Source organism: Wasmannia auropunctata, unplaced genomic scaffold (assembly GCF_000956235.1).
Source record: "Wasmannia auropunctata unplaced genomic scaffold, wasmannia.A_1.0 LD333520.1, whole genome shotgun sequence".
NCBI classification, from domain to species: domain Eukaryota; kingdom Metazoa; phylum Arthropoda; class Insecta; order Hymenoptera; family Formicidae; genus Wasmannia; species Wasmannia auropunctata.
In genome coordinates, this window is record NW_012029370.1 from 1904 (window position 1) to 27499 (window position 25596).

Genomic DNA, 25596 nt, shown 5'->3' on the forward strand with positions numbered 1-25596 from the left:
TTATTTTCAGATCTGTTTTTAGCAAAATTTTTAGACCTTTCAACAAAATCGTTCTTTCCGTGTACGCTTATAGTCGAGCGTCCTCTGTTAGAGTCACGTATTATTATTAAGCTCGCAGTTCGAGCAGAGAGTAAAAATAACGTTCTTCGGAATTGCATGCGTAAAGATTAAAGGCTTTGGTTTTCAAAAATTGTCGCATTATTGCGGACTAACAAGCTCGCATATCCTTAACATACATCGCTAGCGAGGTTATGCGATATTTTGCCATTTTGATATTAAATATCTTTTCAAAATGGCCGATGACCTACTTTTTTGTTACCATTAAAATCGTAATTTTTTAAACTATTATCCTCGTTTCTTAGAAAAGTCTTAAATCATGTTTATGTGCAATTAGTCAAAGAAGCATCTCCGATTTCAATCTGTCACTATTTTTGGATTTTCTACATTTTTTTTCTCTCTTATTTCATCGATAACCTATCCTAGAATTTTGCACAAATTCGTCAAATTCGGTACTTCAACTTCATTATATGTATAAAAAATTTAAACATTTCTGTCTATAATTCGATTTACTAAAGAACCATCTTAAGAGCATGGAAAGAATGATTTTGCTGGAAAGTCTAGAAATAATTCTTGTTGAATCATCAAAATAATTTTGTTGAAAATTCAAACTGATCGCTAGAATATCAAAAACGTTTTACAGCAATGCTTATCATTTTCGAGTTTCCAAAAAAATCATTTTGATGGTCCAACGAAATTATTTTCAGATCGAAATTTTTAAATCTCCCAAGATCGTTCTTTCTGTGTAGGGACTTAGACGACAAGAGAAACTAACAAAATCGAGTTTTGGTCGTTTAAATTCAGTGACACAAATGCCGTGCACCAACACTGGACGTTCGACGAATCTTCAGTGGATATATCGTATTTACATTTCCCAATTGTCACGGTCAGAATATCGATGCCAGGAGTATTCGAAGTGTATCAAGCATTTCTAATTGAATGGTAGCGCTCTCACTGATGAATGACGCTCGCGTCGTTCACACTCGATATCGCGATGACTGGTCCGAACGTGAATGCGGGTCGCGAAACGTCCGGACGCGAAAAAGTATTATGCAACAACGGTCAACAGGCAGCGACTTTTTGCGCACGGCTGTTTCCTGCAGAAGGATGTGGGCCGTAAGGCACTCGCGCCGTAAAAAGTCGCATCGGTGCGCGCACCGATAACGACAACACTACTTGTAGCCGCTTATTGTTTTGCATTTGCTGTTGTACACACAGCTTGACGCAGCAATTTTAAGATGATAACCCGTTTCTCGTTTTTTGAGAGAGAAAGAGTAAGGAGGGAGCACTTTTCCCTTTATAATTTTCTTTATATATACATATATATATATATATATATATATATATATATGATTGATATATTCTATAGATCACAAATTAAAGGAGCTCGAGGCGCTATAATCAAGGCGACGCTTTCCTCGTCCCACATTTACCTATCCCATTTGTATATACCCGCGTCCTTATGAGAGGTAATCTCGATCTAGCGTACATATTCGAATGCGTGCAGCTTTTACAGAGAGATATCCATCTTGCCCAGGAGAGGAGAGAGTTGGAGCGCTCACGAGGAGCGCACGATGGACGACGAAGCCCCGAGACGTATAGGCAAGTCGCGGCGCAATATCGCGGCGAGCACAATGTTGCTGCGGACACGTGCAGCAACCTTTGATATTCACCGGCCGTGCGCGAGCAACCGGGCTCCACCTAAACGAGAGAAAGAGAGAGCCGTGCCTCTTTGAGATACACGGCGCATTTTCCGTACGCGCGACTTTCTCTCTCTCTCTCTCTCTCTCTCTCTCTCTCTCTCTTCCTTTTCCATTCTCATTCTTCCTTTTCGCGAGACGCACGTCAACCGCGGGACGTAAAATATTTCAGAGGCGGTTAAACGGACTGCTGCGGTGGGAAACCTCACGGAGGTATACGCTCGCGGTATGCGAGGCGGATTAGAGAAAGAAGCTGCGCCGCGTTGCGTCAAGTTTCTTGGGTGCGACGGGCGCGATGAATAATTGCCGATCCGTCAATGGCTTTCACGCGTACTTGAGATCTGTCTGTCTGTAAAACGGCGAATGGTGTCGAATTACGAGGTTCGCGCGAGACGCGGCGGCGCGATGCGCACGATGATAATTAATATCGAAATCCCGAATCCCCGGGAAAAACTCATTAGGATCGCACGCGTGTGAAAACATAACGTGCGAAAAAAAAGATAAAAATAAAAGAACAGGGGCGGGGGGGGGGCAGGGGGACACGCGCGGTGAAACGCGTTTATTTAGCCATCACAATTTGCCGTTCGCGAAACGTTCTAATAATTAATTCGTTTAGCGGCCGTAGTTTAATTTATTGTTTGCATCGTACAAGCGGCGCATTCCCGCCTCTCTATTAGCTGAAATATTTAACTTCCATTAAAGGCAAATTAGTCATCCGATCCGCACTTTCAATATGTCATACACGATTTTTGCGAGTTACAATTTGCCGTATGTGTGTGTGTGTGTGTGTGTGTGTGTGTGTGGCGTGTATGTGTGTGCGCGCGCGCGCGAGTCACAAAAATTTTGTATCTCTTTTCGCGCTCGTCCCTCCGCGGCCTCTGTCACGCTATCTCTTTTTCCTCCGCCCACGTGACATGAAAGTCCTCCTATTAATTAAAATCTCGCGATTTAAATCTCTCCGGACGAAAGTTTCGAAAATATCGCGAACAATAACACTCAAGGATTAGAGGCGCGTGAACCGCTTGGCGGATTAACGGGGGATGGTTTACGGAGCATTCACAATTCATGCGATTCATGAATTTGTTAATATCGATTAACGGGCGCGTCGCGGCCGTCGCCGGGTAAATACGGAGCGGTAAATGTAACGTCGCGCGCGTACGTTTTCTCTACTTTTTTTCTCTCTCTTTCTCTCTCGACGGCGACGCGTCGCGAGACGCCTCTCCCCCCCCCTCCGTCCTGCCTCTGCACTTGCATCCCCGTCGAACGTCACGCATCCACTTGGTAATAAAGCGCGGCGAATTGGGTCGCTTGATACGGCACCCGGCAGCAGTCAATAAAGGGAGATTCCGCGGGATTTATTGTGCGGCTCGAGCGCTCGAACGTCGATGCCGCCGCACACCGCGCCTAGGCGCGAACGCCAGCCGCGACCGTCGGCGTACACCGGGAACAATTAGGCTAACAATGACTCTCAAGCGGCGTCCGGGTCACGGCTTCCCCGGCGCGCGGCGCGGCGCGGCACGTTGCGTCTCCTATTTCTGTGTGCGCTTTACGAGTAGCGCGCACTTTTTACAGTCGATTGCGCGATAATAACACCGCTGAATGAGAAATCCGAGTTGAAACAACAAAAAATTGCGATTAATATCGGCACACGGGTTTTTTTTTTCATGTTTGTTCCCTTGTTTCCTTTTTTCCCCCGCCCCCCCTCAGATGCACTTTAACGTTTGTAAACTAGCGATTGCGAGAAATTGATAGCGTTGAAATTTCAGTGGCCATTTGTGGAGTGGACATTAAATTAAATTAACAAGAGACTACGAGTTTAAAATCAGAGGATCGCGAGAGATAATTTTAAAAAAATATTTTTTTTTATAGTTAAACAGAAATATAACACGATATCACAAATAAATTGCGGTAGTAATAAAGATGAGAAATACGAGTGGAGAGAAGATTTGGAAGAGGATTTTTATATTCGCGAATAAATTCTTATGCTTTTCAATCTCGACTCCTTTGATTGATGCTGTTAATGGCGTAGGTTACAAAGTATCGAAAGCTGCAGGTCGATAAGTATCGCCCTACCGAATTGCTAATAAGCGACCGATTTCGTGATCTCTCCGGCCTGATCTGCCATCCGCGTTTAACTTGTTTATTGTTGGCGTAACGACGACGGGGTGATGGGGAGGGAGGGGATCGATTGAGACGTCCGCTCCTCGGAACACGCCAGCCCTAAGGGCCCCGGCTAATTGCTATAATTAATTGCGTGATTGCTATAGTTAGATCGATCCGGATTGCCAGTTAGAAGAGTGTATAGCTTCTGCCACTGTAATGATACAGACACAAAGGTTACCTATATATTGACTTGACGATTGTTCCGGCTCGATTGAGAAACGCGCCAACCGGAAAATGTGCAAATTTTGCCTATTCTTTCTTTTCCTTCTTGTGACCTTATAATTTTTATGTTTTATATACAATATATTTTTAATAATTATATATATATTTTTTAAATTGTATAATAATGTAATTTTATTAATAAATTTAATTTAGAATTTTATTTTGTGCACACACAAACGCACATATACATAACACTATTTAATATTACATAATTTTTTTCTTCAATTTAATATTCTTGTAATTCTCAAATTTATTTCTACGATTTTTTCTACAATTAATTGATTTTATTAATAAAATCGAATTAAATTAATAATTCGATTTTATGAATAAATCCTCTATAAATTTATATAATGTTTTCGTAATTTATAACATAATTTTACAATTCGCGCGAGAGGGACTTTTATACAATTATGACGACACTTCTTGTATGATTTAAGAGATTTTCAATGACGCAACGACGAAGTGGAAGAACGTTTAACGAGAGATCGGTAAAGGCGTCTGAAAAAAAGCAAGGCGCTTAACGATTCGGCGGTGGAAGAAAAAAAAATGTCGGGCGGACCGGGGCGGCGTGCGTTTTTACGACACGGTAGGGCCTCGGCTTTTTATGTCGGATCGGAACATTAAACCGCCATCTCTTTAAAAGCACTGTATTTCTTTCATCGACGTTTTGCGGTCCGGCTGGGTTACAAACAGAACTTGTAACTTTCACATTCTATGAACGGTCAACTTTCGGGACGATCGAAAGCGCGTTTATCGAGAACGCGCGCGGCGTGCGCCAACCCTTTCCTCCCGCTCCCTCCCACCCGTGAACGATGTCAAAATAATTTCAGAGTGTACAACACTTCGCGAGAGTTTTGCGGAGAGTAAATTGCAGATTAAAAAAAAAAGGATCGCGCGCCTCTCCGCTATTTTCCGTACGAGAGGTCTGTTATCGAGCTGAGAAATATGATCCGTAGCACTTTCCGCCCCCTCCTCATCCTCCGCGGGAAAAATCATCGAGAGCCGCGTCGTACGTGTGATAATAACACGTTGCGCGGCGATACTTGCGGTTTAATGATTAGGGGTTCGCGTTAACGTGCCACGACGAAATTACAACGTCGCGAAAAAGAAAGGGAGCGCGCGCGAAAAATCGCGGAATCGGAGGTGCACTCGCGATTAACTTCCCCCCGCGGTTACCTTTTACGTATTTAATGCCAACCTTCCTCTTAGCACAATCTCGCGTGCAGGCGTCCCCGCTTGAAACCGCTCGACGAGTTTTGAAGAAAAATCGGAAAATTAAATAGGATTACCATGGCTAGTCTGGCTGTGTACAGTTTAGAAACGCGTTTATGAAATTTCCCTCCCCCGCGGAAATTCCGCCGTGGCGCGAACTCGCAGCTGACACCGGACAGGCGAACGTTTCAGTTTCACGATTAATCCGGCGTGCGCTTTTATTTTTATTAACACACGCGTTGTCAGTTTCCCGCGGTGTGAAATTCAACGCAGGACCGTTAATATCAATTTAGATTTTGATATTTAGATTTCAAGAGAATCGAGATGAACTTTTTTTTCTTCTTGTATCTCCTTACGGTGCGGGAACGAGCTCTTCGGAGCGCCCACGCGCTCATTATCCGTCCCTTTTCATCGGGGTTCACCAGCGATAAATCTGTATTATGTCCTTCCAGGCGATACGGCACCAAGTGCGGCGGCTGCCTCCAAGGGATAAACCCGCAGGACCTCGTGAGGAAAGCGAGGGACAAAGTTTTCCACCTGAATTGCTTCACCTGCCTGGTGTGTCGGAAGCAGATGAGCACCGGCGAGGAGCTCTACGTCCTGGACGACAACAAGTTCGTCTGCAAGCAGGACTACCTGTCGGGCAAACCGCTGCCGGACACGCATCACGTGCACGGTCATCACGGTGAGCCGCCCAAAACTACCCCTCCTCCCCCTGTTCCCCCCTTTCGTTATTGTATCTTCAGCCATCTCTCTCGCGTAACAATATTATCTCGACGCGATCATATTATCTCACTTATTGTTACGTGCTTACATCGGAAGGGCGGTTGAAACGAGGATGATTTTTGCATAATAAATTCACGCGTCATTTTCGTGCGAGAGATTAAGAGTCGCGATCAGCGACGATCAAATAATTAGGTTCCTCCATTATCGATAGCGGAGTTAATATAAATAATTACCGCGATCGAAACGGCAAACAGAATCGAGAGAGAGAGAGAGAGAGAGTAAAGTTAGTCCACGAAGAGCGGCGGCGGGCACTTGGAGGACACAGTTCGTCTGTGTACACTGCCCGCTCCGTTTGCAGATCGATTCGTCGCGGGATTTAAATTTAAGCGATATACCTCAAGATCTCCACGTGGTCTTCGTGTTTGTCCGCACTTATCTGCTGCGAATCGATATCGGAGCTAATCTTACGCTGCTTCTAATTGCTGGTGATCGATAATATGATTGCGTTATTTTAGGAATATTCAGCCGTTACTTGTGCATGTGTAAAGTTTGCAAACAATTGATTATTTGTTTTATTGATTAAATTATTAAGTTGGATGAACATGATACACGCGCGTATTATTATAATATAATCGCATATATGAATCATATATTATAAAAATTATTGGGTATGGATATTTATTGATATGATATATCGATATGTTTTAAACAAACCTACAGGAAAGAATTATTTTGCTGGAAGATTTAAAAGTTTTGCTGAATATAGATCTGAAAACAATTTTATGTTGGACTATCAAAATAATTTTATTGAAAAAACACAAAAATGATGAACATTGCTGTATAAAACATTTTGATTTTAGCAGCCAATTTAAATTTTCAACAAAATTATTTTGATGGCATGACCTAACGAAATTATTTTCAGAGAAATTATTTTGTATCCAGCAAAATTTTCAGACCTTCCAGCGAAATCGTTCTTTCTGTGTAAAAGCTATCAAAAAATAGATATTATATGAGATCGTAAAGAGACAATTAATCGACACATTATGATTACTCCAAGAGATGTCAAAGTTATTCGTCTGACAATCGAGTCAACGAGAAATTTCTCTTTATTAATAAAATATAACCGAGTGAAAAAAAAGCGATTATTTTCGAGAAATCTCGACGTATTAAAAGCATATTAAAGTTTCGGTCTTCAGCGCGCGGGCACGGCCTAAATACGTCGGGCTGGCTGCCACGCCGCGATTTCGACGTGGCACGTGGCTGTCAGCGGCACGCGGCGATCGATCGCGGCTCGAAAATTCGCGCGAAATCGCGTTTGGCACACGCTCGGCTCGGTGCGCAAACAAAGTCAACGCACAATCGCCTTCCATTATATCGATCTCCGCGCCGCTGTCACCGGAACAGCGGCGCCGCTGTCCGTAGAGAGAGAGAGAGAGAAAGAGAGGGGTAGGGCGTATTATCGCGACAGCTCCTCCTCGCGCGCTCGACTTCCCCTGTCTCTTCCTTCTCTCTCGCCCCCTGAATCCCCCGGCCGATCTCGCGCGCGCGCGCGAGCGCGTTTTACGATCGCCTCCGTCGTTTCCGTTCCCGCCGCCGATAAATAATTTTATCCGCCGCTCGCGAGAAAGAGAGGCCGTCGTAAATTATCGCGCGGCCCGCCGCCGCCGCCGTCGCCGCCCGTTTCGCCGATCCCGAGAGTCGGAGAAGCAGCCCGCCGTTCCGAACTCTCGACGTTTCTGCCGAGAGTTATCGGAGAACCGGAAAGCCGCCGATACGAGACGCCTCCTCGGTGCCGATTGAAACAAAAGAAATTTCCGCGCGCGCGCATGTGCAAAAATTATTCGGACGATTCTCTTAAAGGCGAAATACGAAGAATCTCAAGAGGGAAATGATCAAAAGTATTCAACATTTGAATTGTAACACGCGGTGTTAATGTCATACAAATACGAGGGGCGTCGATTTAAATTCGTTCGCATTCCTACAAAGACCGACGGGACCCATTTCTCGAGTGGCTCAGAATTTCGGGATTTATTTTTTCGAGCGGCGAGGTCGAGGGGGTCACAGTTCAACGCGCACGCCGCCACGGATTTCACGGAGTCAGGATCAGCTTAAAAAAAAAAAAGAGGGAAGGACCGGCGGATCGGCGGGGCGAGCAGGGGAAGGCGGAGAGAGGGCAGGTTTTTCACGGGAGTTTCTACCCCGAACGGGAGAGAGAAAGCGGCAAGCTGTGAAAACAGCGTGGCGCGTATATGCCGCCACCGTGAACCACCGGCCGAGAAAGGGAGACATAGGGAGAAATGGAAACGACGGCGCGAGAGAGAGAGAGGGACGGCCGGGGCCGGCTCGGTTTCACGAGGGCCCCACTCGTATATAAGCCGTGAAACGAAAACCGAAAGGTCGTTAGGCAGGGGGCGAACCTTTTGTCGTTCCGTTGCCGACGTTGCCGAAACCGCAAAACGCAGCCGACACAACCCGTTTTCTTCTCTCTCTCTACCGCCGCCGCCCAGCCGCCTTTTTCTTCCCGGACTCTCTCTCTCTCTCTCTTTCTCGTAGAGCTCTCTCCGACGGGCCCCTGAGACGCTGTGTGTTCGCCGTACGTGAGACAATGTCGTGGGACAGCCGCCGAGAGCGCGGGAGAGCGCCGCGAGATGATTTACGTCTCGGCCGCGGCTGATTCGGCCCGCCGCGCCGCCGCCGCCGCCGCCGACTCGCTCGCTGTCGATGAGTTTCGCGCGAAGCGTCGTCGTCATCGTTGCTGTCGACGTTGTTGTCGGCGTCATCGGCGAGGGATACCTCGGCGGCCGCTATACCTGCGGATGTGCAGGAACGAATCCCGTAAGCCGCGCGTCAAATGTCAACGTCGAGGAGGCTGCCTTCGCGGAAGGATTTCTACGACTTTTCGGGCCGGTTCAGTCGCTTTACAGCCAGATTTCGCGGAAAAGGATTAGCCAATAGACCAGAAATGGGAACAAAGTGAAGATCAAAGCGGTGGAGAATTAAGTAACAATATAATATAAAATGGAAGTACACTGTTAAATCTTTAGTGTCAAACTGAACCTTATTTAAGTCGCCACTGCTTCTACTTAATAAATAGTTATTTTTAATTAAAACAACATAGTTTTTTTTAAATAAGACAATGAAATTTAACTCAAATTTGGGTGAAATTTGAACTGTTTTAAATTATTTAACTCCATTGTTTTAGTAAAAAAAGAACTATTTATTAAGAGCAGTGGCGACTTAAATAAGGTTCAGTTTGACACCATAGATTTAACAGTGTAATATTACTGCAAAAATAAATGTAAGATATTGCTGAAAATATTGCTAATATTGTTGAAAAAATAAATGTAAAATAAGGATGCGTTCCCCTATAACGTGATTTATGCGAGTACATTTAAATAGATCTACATTTAATCGACTTGTGACGTGCATTAGATCATTACATCTTTCGTATCTGTTTTACCGTCCTTTAAGCATACCACCGATTATTCTTTTTTTTTTTTTCTTTTACCACCGTCCACAACTACTGATTATCGATAACTGGCGGGAACAATAGAGGCAGGTACGGAGCGCTGCTCGAAATCTTCATCGCGTGGAGAACGAATTCGACGCGCAACTGGGGGCAGAATGTTGACGCGAGCCTTCAGGATGATTTCGGGCCGATGATTAAGCGACATGACCGTCTTGATGCCCGACACTTTTTCAACATTAATCTCTGCCATCCGCTCGGCCATTTGCCGGTTGTCGAATCCGCGGCCTGTCGTTCCTCCCTCTTCGTCCCGACGGCGGCGCGAGACGAGAGGGGGAGAGAGAGAGAGAGAGAGAGAGAGAGAGAGAGAGAGAAAGAGAGCACGGTAATTATGTTCGTAGAGACGATTAATATCCAGAGACACCATTTTTTCGGCGGTTCCCGCCGTAAAATATATTGCGCCGGGAGTATTTCGTGCGCAACGCCGCCATTAAATCTGGAAGGCAAATGCCGACTCTTTTAAAAGCGCTACTTGCCGCTCGTGCAGTCACGTATACTTCACCGTCGAGGTAGCTGCATCAAATTGGCGCTGGAAAAGGAATATATGTAATTGTTTTAATGCATTTTTTTAACGTTTTCGAACGCAGCATTAATTTATCGCGCCATCACACATTATTATTGCACATATGCTTCTGTTAACGAAGCGCAATTATTGTTTCTCGATAAATCGCAGAACAATTGCGTCAATATGCAAGTAGCTCGTTTTTTTAATTATGCTACATGTACATGTCGATATCGATCGCAACATCGATTTTTCTCTAGATGTCTCTTACAGATTTCTTGCCGTCGGCAAGCGTAACCTCGCTTCTTTCAAGCGAAAGGTTCAACAGAACATTAATGAAAAATTACTCAAATTGAGCTACTTACATTTGAGCATCAATAATATCCATACCACGATATATATCTGTAATTTATTCCTGCATGTTCGCTAAAGATTCGCTGATTTCGAATAATTTCGCAATTGCACAGAAGCGATAAAAAAAAACTTTTCGATTAGCAAATAAAATATATTTTTGTTTGCCATCTTGCAAGAGTTACCTTCTAATTTATTAATATAAATAAATTAGATATTATTCTAATATAAATAAATTAGATATTATTATTTATATATAATTGTATTTATATATAATTGTATTAATATTTATATATAATTACGGAAAGAACGATCTTGCTGGACTTGAAAATAATTTTGTTGGAAAGTCAAAAACTGATTGCTAGAATATCAAAACAATTTATAGCAATGCTTATCATTTTTTATTTTCTAACAAAATTATTTTGATGGTCCAACAAGAATTATTTTCTGTATCCATCAAAATTTTTAAACCTATAGAAAAATCGTTCTTTCCGTGCACGGAAAAAACAATTTTGCTGAATTCAGATCAGAAAATAATTTTTGTCCAATAATTAAAATAATTTTGTTGGAAAGTCAAAATTATTGCTAGAATATCAAAACGTTTTATAGCAATGCTTGTCATTTTTTATTTTCCAACAAGTTATTTTGATTATTGAACAAAAATTATTTTCAGATCTGTATTCAGCAAAATTTTTAGACCTTTTAACAAAATCGTTCTTTGTGTATCTATATATAAATATTTATTTATATATAATATATAATAATAATTACACAATATGCAACTTGAAAGACTATATTATTATCGAAGCATTATATCTTGAGGGCGATTGAGGAACTACATTTCGCTTCTGTGCAAGTGAGCGAGCCGCGCGATGCAACGATTGCGCGCGTGGGAGCGCGCGTCGCGATCGCGCGGCTTTCGAAATCGGCGGTCCGTTGGTCGATGTTATTAAAAAGGCCGGTGTCTCGCGTCGTTCACGAGCAGAACCGTCCAACCTGTCGGCAGGCGGAGACTCGCTGATGGGCTCGGGCTCGGAAGACGAGGACGAGGACGGTAGTGCCCACCATCACCATCACGACCCGACCGTGCGCGGCGCTCACCTCGGGACCCACAACATTAGCACGAGTGGGCCCGGCGACCAGGCCGTCGGCCACGGTGGCGAACTACCTCTCGGCAGCGATCCCTGCAAGCAGGAGGACTCCGAGGATCAAGGTAAGGATATATCCCAGCTCGCTTTCGCCGGAGATAGAAGGCAACGGGATGACAGCGGCAGCGATGACATGTGTTGCGTGGACAAGAAAGATTCTCTCTCGCACAAAGATTTTCTCTCTTGGGAAAAAAATATTATTCATGAGAATTATCCTGTGGTGCGGTAGAACACAGTCCGCGCACGTGCGTATGTAATAAAGAGTCAGTCTTGTATTAAATCGATTATATTCCCGTGAGTCAGAAACATGTTGGAGAAAATTCTATTACTTGCAGAATAAGAGTAAAGTAAAATTCTATTAGTTTTTGAAAAAAAAAATAGATTCTTTTGATTTCATCCGATAAGCGCTATAAATATTTCTCTGTGAACAGCCTGGGTAAAGTTCTCTGTAATCTCTTTAATCGCATTCGTAAGCGATATGTGTAAGCGATATAAATATTACAGAAGGGAGATACACGTTTTTACGGTATAGACAGTTTTACGCGGTGTAAACCGCCTCGCGCGAGTGGAACAAGAGAGAACGTCTTTATTACGTCAAACGGCGAAAGACGAGAGATAAATCTCGCGGAAAGAAAAGTAGCGAGGGATCGTAAACGAAAGTCAATATCGCGCAGCCGAGCGTAAAAGGGCAGAGTGCACGCAAGTGAAATATCTGAGCTGTCATCTCGATTACAGTGATTAGACATTCCGTATGTATCACGTGTGCACGCGTGCGCACGTATGTCGGCGGCACCGCGAGCTGTAAGATCGCATTCACACGTCGCTGAATTACCCCATCACGCTGCAGTTTAGACGCGAGCGAGGCTGGATCAAGAGCGATCGATTAGCGGACTTGATCGGGACTCTGCTCTCGGAACTGCGCGTCACCCCGTTTGGAGAACCTCGCGAGCACATACACGCGGGGATTCGCGGCGTCGCGACTGTCGAACGCCGAGGGCGTCGCCAGAAGCTTCTCGTCTCGTGCTCCCATTATATATCGCTCCTGCTCTTTTATCGCGCGCACAACAATCGGTCCTTTTAGTCGCATACACCACCTCCGGCCTCACCCTCGCACGGGCCTCGTACTGAACCGCGCAGTACACAAGCGCCCCTCGCTGCCCCTCTGATCGGCGGGAGGGACGGAGGGAGCGGACGTCTTCACGAGGGGTGGCCCCGGTCGTGCGGTGTGACACTGTCCAAACATTTTCTTTGTCCCGCGGTTAAGACCTACCCGGTATTATATATATCTATATATACATATATATGTGTATATATATATATATATATAGTATAGTGTATAGATTACTGTGGAGAGAGCCGGGGACTTATATATACACGCGTGTACGTGTGTGCGTGTATGGTGGCACTGTGCGACGTGCACGCGCGTATGTGCGGGGTACGGCTTTCAGCGGTACGCGCGCGCGACAGCAGCCACGATAATCCGATGGGGGTTTCGCATCGCTTCCGGGGGATTGGCTCCGATTGTTGTTACCTCGATCCGACCGATGAAGATACCGGGATATACATATACACGGGGTGTCCCAGACCTACCGCGTGGCCTCTCAGCCGCGATTACCTCGGACGAATCTACGGTCGATTATCCCTCTGCCGCGCGCGTTTGCCGAGAAGCCATCCTCCGCGCTGAAATCCTTGAAATGTCCGTTGGTTTCCGTCGATTTTCGGCTGCATTTTTTTAGCAATTTAAATCGGATACGAATTAAAATGAATTACAAGTCGTGGTTAAGATAAAAATTATCCAAGAAAGATGAGAAAAACTGGAAATATCTTAGTCGCATGTTGTTGAAATTCGTTAAGGTGGTTCTTTAGTAAATCGAGTTATTTAAGAAATGTCTAATTTTCTTATATAATAAAGTTAAAGTGCCGAACTTGATGAATAAGAATAAGTTTGCGATGAATAAGAGAGAAAAAAAATGTTGAAAATGTTACTTTTCACGTATAACTTAATGACAGATTGAGTTTGGAGACGCTTCTTTGATTAATTGCACACAAACGTGATTTAAGACTTTTCTAAAAAAAAAAAGATTATAAGAGTTCAAAAAATTACAATTTTAATGGTCACAAAAAAATAATAGATCATTCTACAGACATATTTAACCTTTAAACCACTATATCGGTTTCACAGACCGCTATTGAAACTTTACTTATCAACATTTTTCTTATTTGTCACCATTTAAATATATTTTATTTCTATTGTACACGAGATTTTTTTGTTAACCCTCACATTAAAACATATTTTTTCTTTTCCCCATCAACGAATATTCAGAAAACATACATTTTTATTATAATTAACTTATAAAATTAGCGGGAGCATAATAGTGGTCTGACAGACCGACATTGTGGTTAGTGTGATTTTTTTGGACATGGTGGTTTAAAGGTTAATGTTGAAATGGCAAAATATCGCATAACCTCGCTAGCAATATACGTACATTGCAATTCACTTTCTTATCCTTATCATTGTCACGCGGAGTAGCAATATTGTTTGTTTCATACTGTATATTTCATTAGTATACATATACATATTTTATTAATTAGATTTTATTAGATATACGTAGTTTTAATATTTATATCCAAATTATACAAATATTTTTGATTTTGGTCAGGCCCTGTTAAAGCACCCCAAATTTTTAGCACTTTACTGAAGAACCACCTTAAGATCTTTTAATTTCAAAAATAATCGTCGTCTCGCTGTTGAGACAGCCGTTGTTTTCGCACGGAGACACCCGCTAGGTGCGTGTGATGGACTCGTGATCCTCCCGATCGACAATGCGGTTTTTAAAAAAGTTTAACATCGGCGTTGCGGTACGCAGAGACGATCGCAACTCGACGGGCGTCGCTTAGAAACTCCCGTAACGCAATGATGACTCGTGTCTGAGGATGACAAGTCATTTCTGGATTACCGACGAGTCACGCGTCAGCGGATACGCATAGCTCGGGATTAAGAAACTGACTATCCCCCGGCCATCGACGACTGGGTAATAACAAACGTGCGGCGTAACGCTGAAAATATTGTGTCAGCCTTTTTTTTCTCCCCCGAGACGCTGATACCTTTACTAGCCTGTCTCTATAAATCGTAAATACATTCGTGAATGACAGGCCTCGTCTCTGTGTTAAAAATTGGGCGGTTCGATGAGGTACAGAAATTAAGGAGTCATTACTGCGATCAGGATGAAATTTAGGTCTAGCGCGATTATCGGGCAATTTATTTTTACTTTATCGTTTCGCAAAATAAATTAAATTCCACTGCTCTATTTATATCACGCAAGTAAACCTATAATTTGGAAGAGAGCAAATTGTTCCTCTTTGCGTTATACTTATTAATTCTGGCCGCCGGCGCGACTCCCGACCCGAGAATTTCGGGAAAAGCGAACCGAGTCATCCTGTGGAAAGAGTCTCTATCTCCTCGAGAATTAGGTTCCCTGCCATTGTATTTAAAGCGGGCAGGCATATGAAACTCGCTATCGCGGAGGAGACACACGGAACTTCTCGGCAGCGGCCGATTTCGCTGGCGACGACGGTCGTCGGCGAGTCTCGCGAGGCGCGGCGAGATAGAGGTCCCCCTTCGGGTGATCGTCGTATACGATTGCAACACGGCGGTGACGCTCGGCTTCGATCGGCTTGTTGAAGGCTCCCTGGACGGCGATCCCGAGACGAGGGACAGCCAGACGGAGAACAAGAGCCCGGACGGCGGCGCCGGCGGTGGCAGCGGCGACGGCGGCGCCGGCTCGAAACGACGCGGCCCGCGGACCACTATAAAGGCGAAGCAATTGGAGATCCTGAAGACGGCCTTCTCGTCGACCCCGAAGCCCACGAGGCACATCAGGGAGCAGCTGGCGAAAGAGACCGGCCTGCCCATGAGAGTCATACAGGTGAGAAAAATTTCTCTTTCTCTCGTCACACTTGCGCTCTGAAATTTGTCTCGTTTCTCTGTTTGTAATATCTATTTATTTTCCCTACGGCGTGAAAAGTCTTTTCGCGGAACTGATCATCATTTTCATTTTACATCTCGATAATTAAGTCTGAAAAAGTTCTGTTCAAAATATCTATCAACTAAAAGGATTTTATTATATTTAGAGAAGAAATCTCTCTTTCTCTTTTTCTCTCCCTTGAAAAATCTATAATCAAATGTTGGAGTCGATACTTGAATAATAATCATTAAATAACAATTACAGTTTAATATTGCAGTAAGAATTCATTCTTTCTCTCGGTTTTTGTTATGAGACTTGCTACTCAGGCATTCAATTCTCTAACTTGCGAAGAGAATCGCTATTAATATCGAAGTGAATATCGCGATTTGCGCTGTCGGCGACGCTTTTATGCGGCTGGCATCTAAATCGCCGTTAAGAGCGATGCGATGGAACGCTCAGAAATCCTTCGCCATCGCGAACAAGTAGGAAAAAAAACCGCGTCGACAAGCCATTTGCCGCGAAATAATTCACCCGGCACGGCGACGTCATATTATTTACCGAGAAATAATTTCGCGACAGCGCCGGTCGGTTAATTCGCAATGTATCACCGATTGAAAAAAAATTGTTTACCACGGTTTTCTCATGTCCTAGAATGCAAAAGGAAGATTAAAGTGGACTAAGATATATCGCATGTGCTCTAAGACCCACATTCTTTCGGAGCGCTACGCTAACCTCTGCAGTTTAATATAGCAGTGACGAAATATAAGAGACGCGGGAAACGATAGTTTCAAGAGAAACACTGGCGATTTTTTACGATTTTCACAAATCTGTCAAAAAAAAATATTAATATTCTATTCTTGGAGCACAGTTTATAATTTTTTTGTAAGACAACCGCGTGCAGCGTGCACAAAATCGAAAGGTGCACTGAGAAAAAAAACTGATTGTATGAATTTTGTGTAGTTGTTTGATCCAAGATTGATTCAACAATTCTTTAATTGCGCAAGGAAGGGTACAGTTCATTCATGTCAACCATCAAAATTTTTTAATCAAGAATTAACTAAACCAACTCAATTAAATTATTTTGTTCGAAATGCTAGTGATATTTATTTGTGTTTGCATACTATTTAGTTATCCAAGTAATATATTTGTTCAAATTCCAAGTATCAAACTGACTAAACGATGCTGATGAGGATAATAAATAGTGTGTATTTTGAATCGAACGGTTAAGTTAAATACAATAAATTTTTGTTGAAACAAAATAGTTTAGTGAAAAAATAGAATTTTGTTTATAATAGTAACAAATTTTTATTTTGTGTCATTGTAGTAACGTTTAGTTGAACGTATCGGACTAAATATTTTGGTAAGATGAAACAAATTTTGCGTTTTTCAACAAATTTTTTTTCTCAGTGTGGCGGAGGAGGAGAGGGAGGATGATCGTTAAATAATTCAGCGATTAAAGAGGCGGCCGGTCTGCCCGCTTGCTCGTTTCAGGTCTGGTTCCAGAACAAGAGGAGCAAGGAGCGCAGGCTGAAGCAGCTGACGTCGATGGGCAGGAACCCCTTCTTCGGGGGCTCGCGCAAGATGCGCGGCTTCCCGCTCAACCTGAACCCGGGCGCCCTCGGCGGCGAGGACGGCCCGCCACCGGGTTTCCCGTACTTCGGCCCGGACAAGTTCGAGTTCGGCTACGGCGGCCCGGTGGCCTTCCACCACGAGTTCTTCGGCGCGCATCCGCCCCCGCATCCGCACGGGCCACATTTTGCCGGTACGGGGAATCCAGGTGAATCTCACGCCATCACCGAACGATTACCGATTCATCTTTTTTTCCCCTAGTTGAAGCTAGAATAAATTCTCACGTCTGAGACAGTCGGTAGAATCGACACGGAAACTCGGAGGATGTCGAAGGCTCTCTCGTTACGTAAATATTTTTTAATCAACCTTTCACATTCTTCTATCTAACTCGCAATCGGATTTCTGCATAGAGTTCCACCGTTTCATTATAATCGCACGGTTTTTTGTCTCGGCAATACAAAAACTTTAGAGTAAAAAAAAAAAACGGCCGATCTCTACCGAAAGCCGGGGCCCGAGGAGCGCCTAGTCCCGGAATCTCGCGTAATTATAATAAACCTCGAATCAAGTAGGTAGGCCCCCGCGATAATTATGACAGCCGGTTTCGGAGATGGCCGAGCGGATACGAGATCCCCTCTGAGAGCAGTACGTAATCTGTTTCTGACAGGCCTGGACCCGGCCAGTTTAGCGGGCATGGCAGCCGCAGTGGCGGTGGCAGGGGAATACCCACCTCCGGGCGCGGGGGGCGGCCCTCCGGAATTTCTCACGGGGCCCCCCGGGCAGGGGCCCCCTGCGCCCACCGGCGGCAGCCCCGGAGAGTTCCTGGCACCTTCAGGTAAGAGGGAAATATCCCCACCGTAGGCCATTACCGCCGAAAATCGGCCGAATCGCGATCGCCCGATCTTACCTCTCTATACCTCGGGCGTCTGCCCGCGAGCGGACTTTATGTTTGCGCTCGCGCCGATTTATTGGCGTTATTTTCGCGATGCGGCGGCGACCATTATAACTCGCGGGCGCGCTTGAAGGGGAGCTCGATCTGCTTCTCGCGCCAAAATATAATATTCCGCACGGGTCGTTTCTTTATAAGCGTCGAAGCGATAACTTGTTTTTTTTTCGTCGAAATTACAGACATCAACATCTTAACGTATCAATTTTTTTTTTCATTTAATTATATTTTCACGTCGATGTCTCTGTATCTTACTTATTTTTCTTGATTTTCGGTAGTAGGTACGCACAAATCGGTGGCCGGGAAAGAGGGATTACATAACGTTCACCTCGGCTGTTTCGTGACGATTATTCGTGACGATTTATTATACACATCTCTGTTACATCGAACATGCCGTGTCGTGTTAATTAGGAACACTTTAGCCTCGCGGTATCGAATCGAAACTGTTTCACGCCATTCAACGTTTCCACGTTGAAATGAAAATTATACGTTGCCGTTAACCTTTCGCACGCGGGTATCATTTTTATTCGTGCGGCATCGCGATGCTATTTCGTGCACGAAAGCACGCGCGCGCGCGCGCGCGCGATTTCTCGCGCCGCGGCGCGACTCAAGATTTTCTGCAACAAAGTTACGGCAGCGTGAATGTCATTTCCTTCTGAGCCTGTCGTACGGATAATTGAGATCTGGCAATCACCTGGCGTGACCTTTCGCGCGATACGTCTAATACGCGAAATTCAACGTTTTCCAACGCGCGCGTCAGATATACGTACGCATATGCGTCTTATCCGGCTGTCACCGGCGTATCAATCAAGCCGCGCACACATAAGCGCGTTATTAATTCGTCGAGGAAAGTGCAGTTAGCGATAGTCGCATTAATAAAACGTATAGTGCTTATAAAACGGCGCGCCGGTAACGTGCGTGGCTCGACTATATAGGGTTTCTGGCAGCCTGAAAACTCGACTTTGAGAATTTCGCAACACCGATACTTTTATCGTACATGTTGAAATATATGGCAGCAAATGTTACGTTATACATAAAATTAACGTGTACATAAAATGCCCGCAAGGAATAATGGAAACGATAATATTTCGAGTCTCGGAACTTTCGATGAAGTTCATCAAATCGTTTGGGATCGTTTTGAATAGATGATTTTCAGGCTTTTCGAAAGACTTTAAAAAAGTCTTCAATTTCGAATTTGGAACAATTCGTATTTTTTTCTATGATCGAATCGTTTAAAAAAAACCCTTTTTATCGCTCAGAGCTAAGCCAATATTTCATTTGCTGTCATTGACGGATATGGTATGCAGGCGATAAGACAAAAGGAAGCGCCGGTGACAGTCGGAGAACAGCAGGTTTTTTTTTATTTATTTAAAAGATACAACAACGACGAAGTACTCGTATTATAGAGCATAGCGGCGCGGCTGTCGGGGATCGCGTTAATATTTATAAACCGCCGGCGGCGGATTGTCTCTCGCCGACTTTCACGCGGGACTTCCGGCTGCGCCGGGAAGGCCCGGGTCTGGTCCGGCCGCGTCGCGTCGCGTTGCGTTTCTGCGCGCTGCGGGATTTAAATCTTAATTGGCATCGACGCGCCGTGCGCGTTCGCTCTTGTTTCCAGGTGGAGGGCAGGGTAATCCGAGCGGCGGCGGCGGCGGGAACGGCGGCGGTCCGGGCGGCGGCGGCGGCGGCGGTGGCGGCGGGGTCGCGGCCGGCGGGTTCCTGGAGCCGCACCAGATGCAGAGCGAGGGCCTCGCCTGGTAGTACGAGTTTTAATTTAACGTCCCTTTTACGATAATAACAATTCCGCCCGCGCGCCCTAAAGAAAGACGGGATCTCCGCGCCGCCGAGAGCGCGAGGAGCGATGAGCGGCGACGGCGACGGCGACGACGACGACGACGACGACGACGACGACGACGACGGCTGCCTGCGGCTGCGGCTGCGGCGACTTCTTCAGTCCGGAGGGCGGCTCGGAAAGGCTCGGTGGCATCGTCGCTTTCCCTTCCCAATCCCCCCCGGCTTTTCCGTTTCTTTTTTCGTCCTCGTCCTCCTTCCATTTCTTTCCGTTTCGCATTTGCGATCGCGATCGAGTCGCCGATGAGAAGCTATCGGCTCGTAGTAAGGCTCGTCCTTTATTGTAAGATACGGAGAGCGTTTGTCCGCGCGCCTCGATTCACGCCTCGGTTTGCGTCGTCGACGCACGGTCGGCGCTTTATTATCGCTATTGATTATACGCACCTCGGCGCCGCGACGCCGACGTTACTATTTTCATTATTATTATTATTATTAATATTATTAATTATTGATTATTATTATTATTATTGTGTATAAAAAATTCGACGACGTCCCTATCGTGTAATATTGTACCCCTCCCTGTTGATTATTATTTTTCTTCTCTCGAGGAGAGTTACTTTGGAGACACCCTGTAGATATCTGCTGTTGTACACCTGATAAAGACACGCGTACACACCGGTCGCTAGACATTTACATACGTACACACATACGGAGACACAAGTACCTACACGCCAACGTCACACACGCGCATACGCGATACAGATACACGGATACACACTTGCAGGAGACACGCGTTGTACTAATATTATCATTAAAGTATAAATATAAATAGGAAAACGTGTAATTTGTATCTGTTAAGAGAGCGGCGAGATCGATGTAAATACACACGAGGTACACGCAGGAAAAAAAAGAACACACTCTATTCTCTCTCTTTGCTGAAAAATGCGCGCGTGCCCGATTTGCGCGAGACGGCCGGACTTACTCCACGAACGCTAACCGGAAGCAAAATATATATGTATATGTATTGTGACGCAACAACAACATCTCGAGAGTAAGGCAGATCGAGAAAGAGATGCGCCGCCGCGACGCATAACGATTATAAATACTATTATAATAAACCACCTCGTATTTCCGTATGCGGAGCTGTGCATTTCATTTCCTTCTTTCCGCGACGGTTTTCCTTCGGTCGAGCGAGCGACGTAGGAGAATTATTTAGACGAACGAATCTGATAGATTACTTATACAACATGATTCCTCATTTGTTTAGCAATAAAACAGACCATCCGGATATCGTGAATCACGAAAACGAATCACGACACTTAAGGAATTAAATTAAAATACTAATTGTGATGCAGACATTGTTTTTTTTCGAGCACTCGACGAAACTGGTCCTTAAAATTCATACATGGAAAGAACACTTTTGCTAAATTCAGATCTGAAAATAATTTTTGTTCAATAATCAAAATAATTTTGTGCGAAAGTCAAAGTAATTGCTAAACTATCAAAACGTTTTGTAGCAATGCTCATCAGTTTTAACATCCCAACAAATTATTTTGATGATTTAATAAAAAATTATTTTCAGATCTGTTTTTAACATAAAAATTTTTAGATCTTTCAACAAAACCGTTCTTTCCGTGTATGTTCATAAAATCTAATGGGCCTGATCTTCTCTCTGTTTAGAGCCTGTCGCATTAATAGCGCTTAATCTGATCTCGCAATCGATCGTTCTAGATCGGCGAGACATCATTGGCGCGACGGATCCTTCGTTTTATGCTAATTAGGAAACCGTGATCCGTGTGTAACAGCGATCAGTCGTAGATAACGGTATAGACGGCCGCAAGAAACGCCGCCTGAACGACGGAAGTTAATGCGAGGTAAGTGACCATTTACGTTTTTTTTTCCTTCCCACTGGCGCGCGCGCGTCACCGGCGCTCTTCGATTTCCTCCGGTTTATTAATGCCGAGAGACAGATGTCATTCGGCGGTGTCACTGTCGTCACGACGATTTCGAAGTAGCGTTCGTTTCTTTTAACGAGCCGCGACGCCGGTATCTCGCGCCGCGGATTCGACACGCGTATCGGGAGAGCCGCCGTCGCGCGGGAAAGTCGCCGAGAAGACAGTTTATCATATACCTGGCGCACTGTGGTAGCACCGCGGGCGTCAGATCGCTCCTTCAGCGGGGACGAAGAAAATTATTAGTTGTCACACGCGGCGGAGTGATCGTGGGTATCAGGTGGCGACGATGACTCGCTCGTTTGAAAGGATGAAATCCGCGCCGTCGTGCAGCGCGGAGGAGAGATTAACAATCGCGAATGAGATTCGAGAAGCTGCAACGCTCGCTCGTGCGCGCGCGCACGAGCGACTTCGCCTCGTTTTAAACCGAAATCAATTTTTCCCCGCGTATTCGAGAGAGCGGCGTGCAGGCAGTTTATAAATTGTGTCGGCGTTTCTTGCGATATATATTTGCATATACGCTTTTGGGCGCAGCTTTCGCGTGCAGTTGTCGTCAGTTTATATGCCGCCAATCAACTGTGCCACATTACGCTCTCTGGTACATTACGTTACGCTACGCTAATTGTGTGTGCGTGCGTGTCCGTGTGTGTACCTGTACGTTGCGTCGGCCGGTTCGCAGCACAGCGCACGCTTTTTTCGCGCGTCAAAAAGCGCGTTGGACTTATTCAAAAGGCAATCCGGCTAAATACCGGAATGACGTGGACGAAAAAATTCAAAGCGAAAAGCAGGTACACGCACGCCGCATATGATGACGTAACAGAATTACAACAACGACGCCACGTACATCCCGGCGCTTGCAAATCCATCGCTGAAATTCCGCTGAAATTTCATTAAACACGGCATTTCCATTCCAGCATTTCTTATTTTACACGTCGTGATTTATATATATATATATATATTTTTTTTAATTTAATTTCTATACTTTTTCTCTGTCCTCTCTCTTATCACGATAACAAAGACTTTATTATCGAATTGACAGTTGAATTCAAGTGTTAATTGAATTTTATTTTTTAAATCTTTGCTCTTTCATAAAAATGCTTTAAAAAATACATTTTCGAAAGATTTAGATATATTAATTTTTTTAGGAAATCATTTATTACATGTTTAAAATAATTTAAAGAGAGAAAGAAGGAGAAAACTGAAAAATATTTTACAATAACAATTTTCTTAAAACAATTTACATTTTTAACTGAAAAATTATCATTTATCGAATTTTCTAATCATCAAAGTAAGTTAGTCGTTTATAGTTTAATCGCTCTAATAATTAAATTAATTGCTATCACAGCTATATAGACATCGACTTTTCAGTTACCTTGGTCTGCGTCTTTCTTTCCTCTTCTTTTTCTCAACGGGAAAGCTGCCCGACGCCGAAGGGCGGGCGGACGAGCTCAGGTGGCGAGTCGAATCCTTTTCCTTCCCCAAATCGCCGGTCGTAAACGCATCTGCGACCGACGTCGCCCCGAACGTCGTTAGCGGGTGCGAGATCCTCGGGTGGATCCGAGGAAAAGGGAAAGAGAAGGGTGGCGCGCCTCGGTGCCGGCCTGGACATCTGGTGAATTCGATTTTGATGTGTTTCTGCGACCCCCCGGGGGGTCGCAGAACGGACGTTCTCTCTCTCTCTCTCTCTCTCTCTCTCTTTCCGCGTTGTATCCTCGACACGGCCCCGCTGGGGCCGCCAACGATGCCGCCGCGTGCATGTCCCCATGTGTTTCGCGTACACATCGTGTATACACAAGCTCCTACCCTCTCGGTGCTTGTTGCAAGTGCACCCGCTAAGTGTGTGCACAGAGTCGGCGGCGGTCCCATGTCGCAGTTTACGGCTGCGCACGAACGCTAACGAGGTTTCGTTTAGGCGCAGAGGGAGGGGGGGTGCCGACAGGAATTTCGTTCAGGCTCGAAGGATCTACTGTTTATTTTGAGACTCAACTGATTTCTCTGGAAAATTTATCTATGTTAAAAATCCCTTTTTCTATCGAATGTCAATCGTCGTTCATTTCTGTTTTTGTTCCTGAAATAGCTTTTTTTTTTTTAAGAAAGCATATAAATATTCGATGTTTCTTCTTCTCATATTTTTTCTGAAACCTTTTTTTAAAGAAGCATATAATATTGGATTTAGTTTCTCTTCGGTACGCATTATACTTACAAATATCTTCAGAGAGGCGAGCTATATACAATTCTGTCAACAAGTCAACTTGTATTTTTATACCGATATATACGCCCTCGCGAGATAATTTAACGTCATTAAAAGCGCTTCGTTCTCTCCGGAGAATTTTTGCCGGCGCCACTCCCTTTAACTGTCCATGTGGCGAAAGTTTGGGGTGTAATCTAGCCGGAGAATCGAGCACATGCGATGTAGTAACGCGCGAACGTAACGACGTCGACGGAGGCGTCGGCGTTCCGTGTAATACGCGCGCGTCCCCGCGCGTCGTCTTCTGCGGGATATCTCCCGGGAGATTCGACAGATGTGCGGCCCCGCCTCCGTGCCCCAGGAACCGCCGCGGCTCTCCCGTGGGAGTCCTGCTGGGACAAACCGTCCCGGGGGGTTCGCACCCCCGGCCCATATCCTTGTGTTCTTCCATTGCCCTCGTTTACACGGAGCAAGAAAACGGAAGCGCCGATGCGAACCGAACTGACATTCTTACGCACATATCATATATCCCGCATATATAGATCAGCAGAGGAAAATCTGATTAAATCCCACCGAATTCTGCGGCGATTACCGAATATTAATTAGCCATCATCCGGATTTCGAAGTTTAATCGTTATACGGAAGTAAATGACGGATGAAGTTTTCCTGTGCTATTAAGCATGTAATAGCTTTTATCAAGTTGAATTTTATTTAATTACACACGGAAAGAACAATTTTGCTGAATCGAGATCTGAAAATAATTTTTGTTCAATAATCAAAATAATTTTGTGCAAAAGTCAAAATGATTGCTAGAACATCAAAACGTTTTATAGCAATATTTATCAGTTTTAACATTCCAACAAATTATTTTCATAATTCAACAAAAAATTATTTTTAGATCTGTTTTTAGCAAAATTTTTAGACCTTTCAACAAAATCGTTCTTTCCGTGCACATATATAAATAATTTCACGAGCGACAACAAACTTCTTATTTAGGAACTAATTTGACTTTTGGCCGTTACATGTTAACATTTCTCATTTATCAAGACAACACAAAATACTATTCCAGCAAACTTTTTCTACCGCATATATTATTATTAATATACGTAAATTTTTTAACATGATATTTAATACTTTCCAGATTTCTACATACATGTATAGTTTGCAGAAGCTTCGCGCGCGTTTGGAAATTATTTTATATATCCAGAGCCATGAATTCTCTCGCAGAGAATAACTTTCATGGTGACGCGAACTGCGACACGAAACGTTATCTTTATCATCGATAATACCGGCTATACATTCATCGATGCGTATCTACCCGTTGGAGAGACGTTTCGAGGAGATATGTAGAGCAGGACGTTGAAGAGGGGCTCCCAAGGGGTGGTGTGGCGGGCTCCAGGGCCAAGGGCCAAGCGCCGACGTGTCACAGTCCGACGCGCTCCGCCGACTCGCTCACGTGTCTGCGCACGTGTCGCAAAACGAGCCCTCCCCCCGGTCTGTCATCATTATGCAAGGAGGCCATACAAATCACGCCCCGCTTACCGCGGGCGCCTTCGTCGCATGGCTTGAATTAACGCGACG

General features: G+C 44.6%; 1 protein-coding gene across 1 annotated transcript; it reads left to right on the top strand.

Moving 5' to 3' along the window:
- The first annotated feature begins 1051 nt into the window (after positions 1 to 1051).
- LOC105459819 (LIM/homeobox protein Lhx1) lies at positions 1052 to 19845 on the top strand. Its single transcript, XM_011706114.1, has 7 exons — positions 1052 to 1173; positions 5807 to 6039; positions 11466 to 11672; positions 15292 to 15533; positions 17064 to 17349; positions 17785 to 17973; positions 19703 to 19845. Exons 1-7 carry the CDS (start codon positions 1052 to 1054, stop codon positions 19843 to 19845), a joined length of 1422 nt encoding a protein of 473 aa, XP_011704416.1.
- The last annotated feature ends 5751 nt before the right edge of the window (positions 19846 to 25596 follow it).

Coding starts and splice junctions, on each gene's coding strand:
- LOC105459819 (XM_011706114.1), top strand. CDS start 1,052: ATGACTGGTCCGAACGTGAATGCGGGTCGCGAAACGTCCGGACGCGAA. Junction 1,174..5,806: donor CCTGCAGAAGGATGTGGGCC/GTAAGGCACTCG, acceptor ATGTCCTTCCAG/GCGATACGGCACCAAGTGCG. Junction 6,040..11,465: donor TCACGTGCACGGTCATCACG/GTGAGCCGCCCA, acceptor ACCTGTCGGCAG/GCGGAGACTCGCTGATGGGC.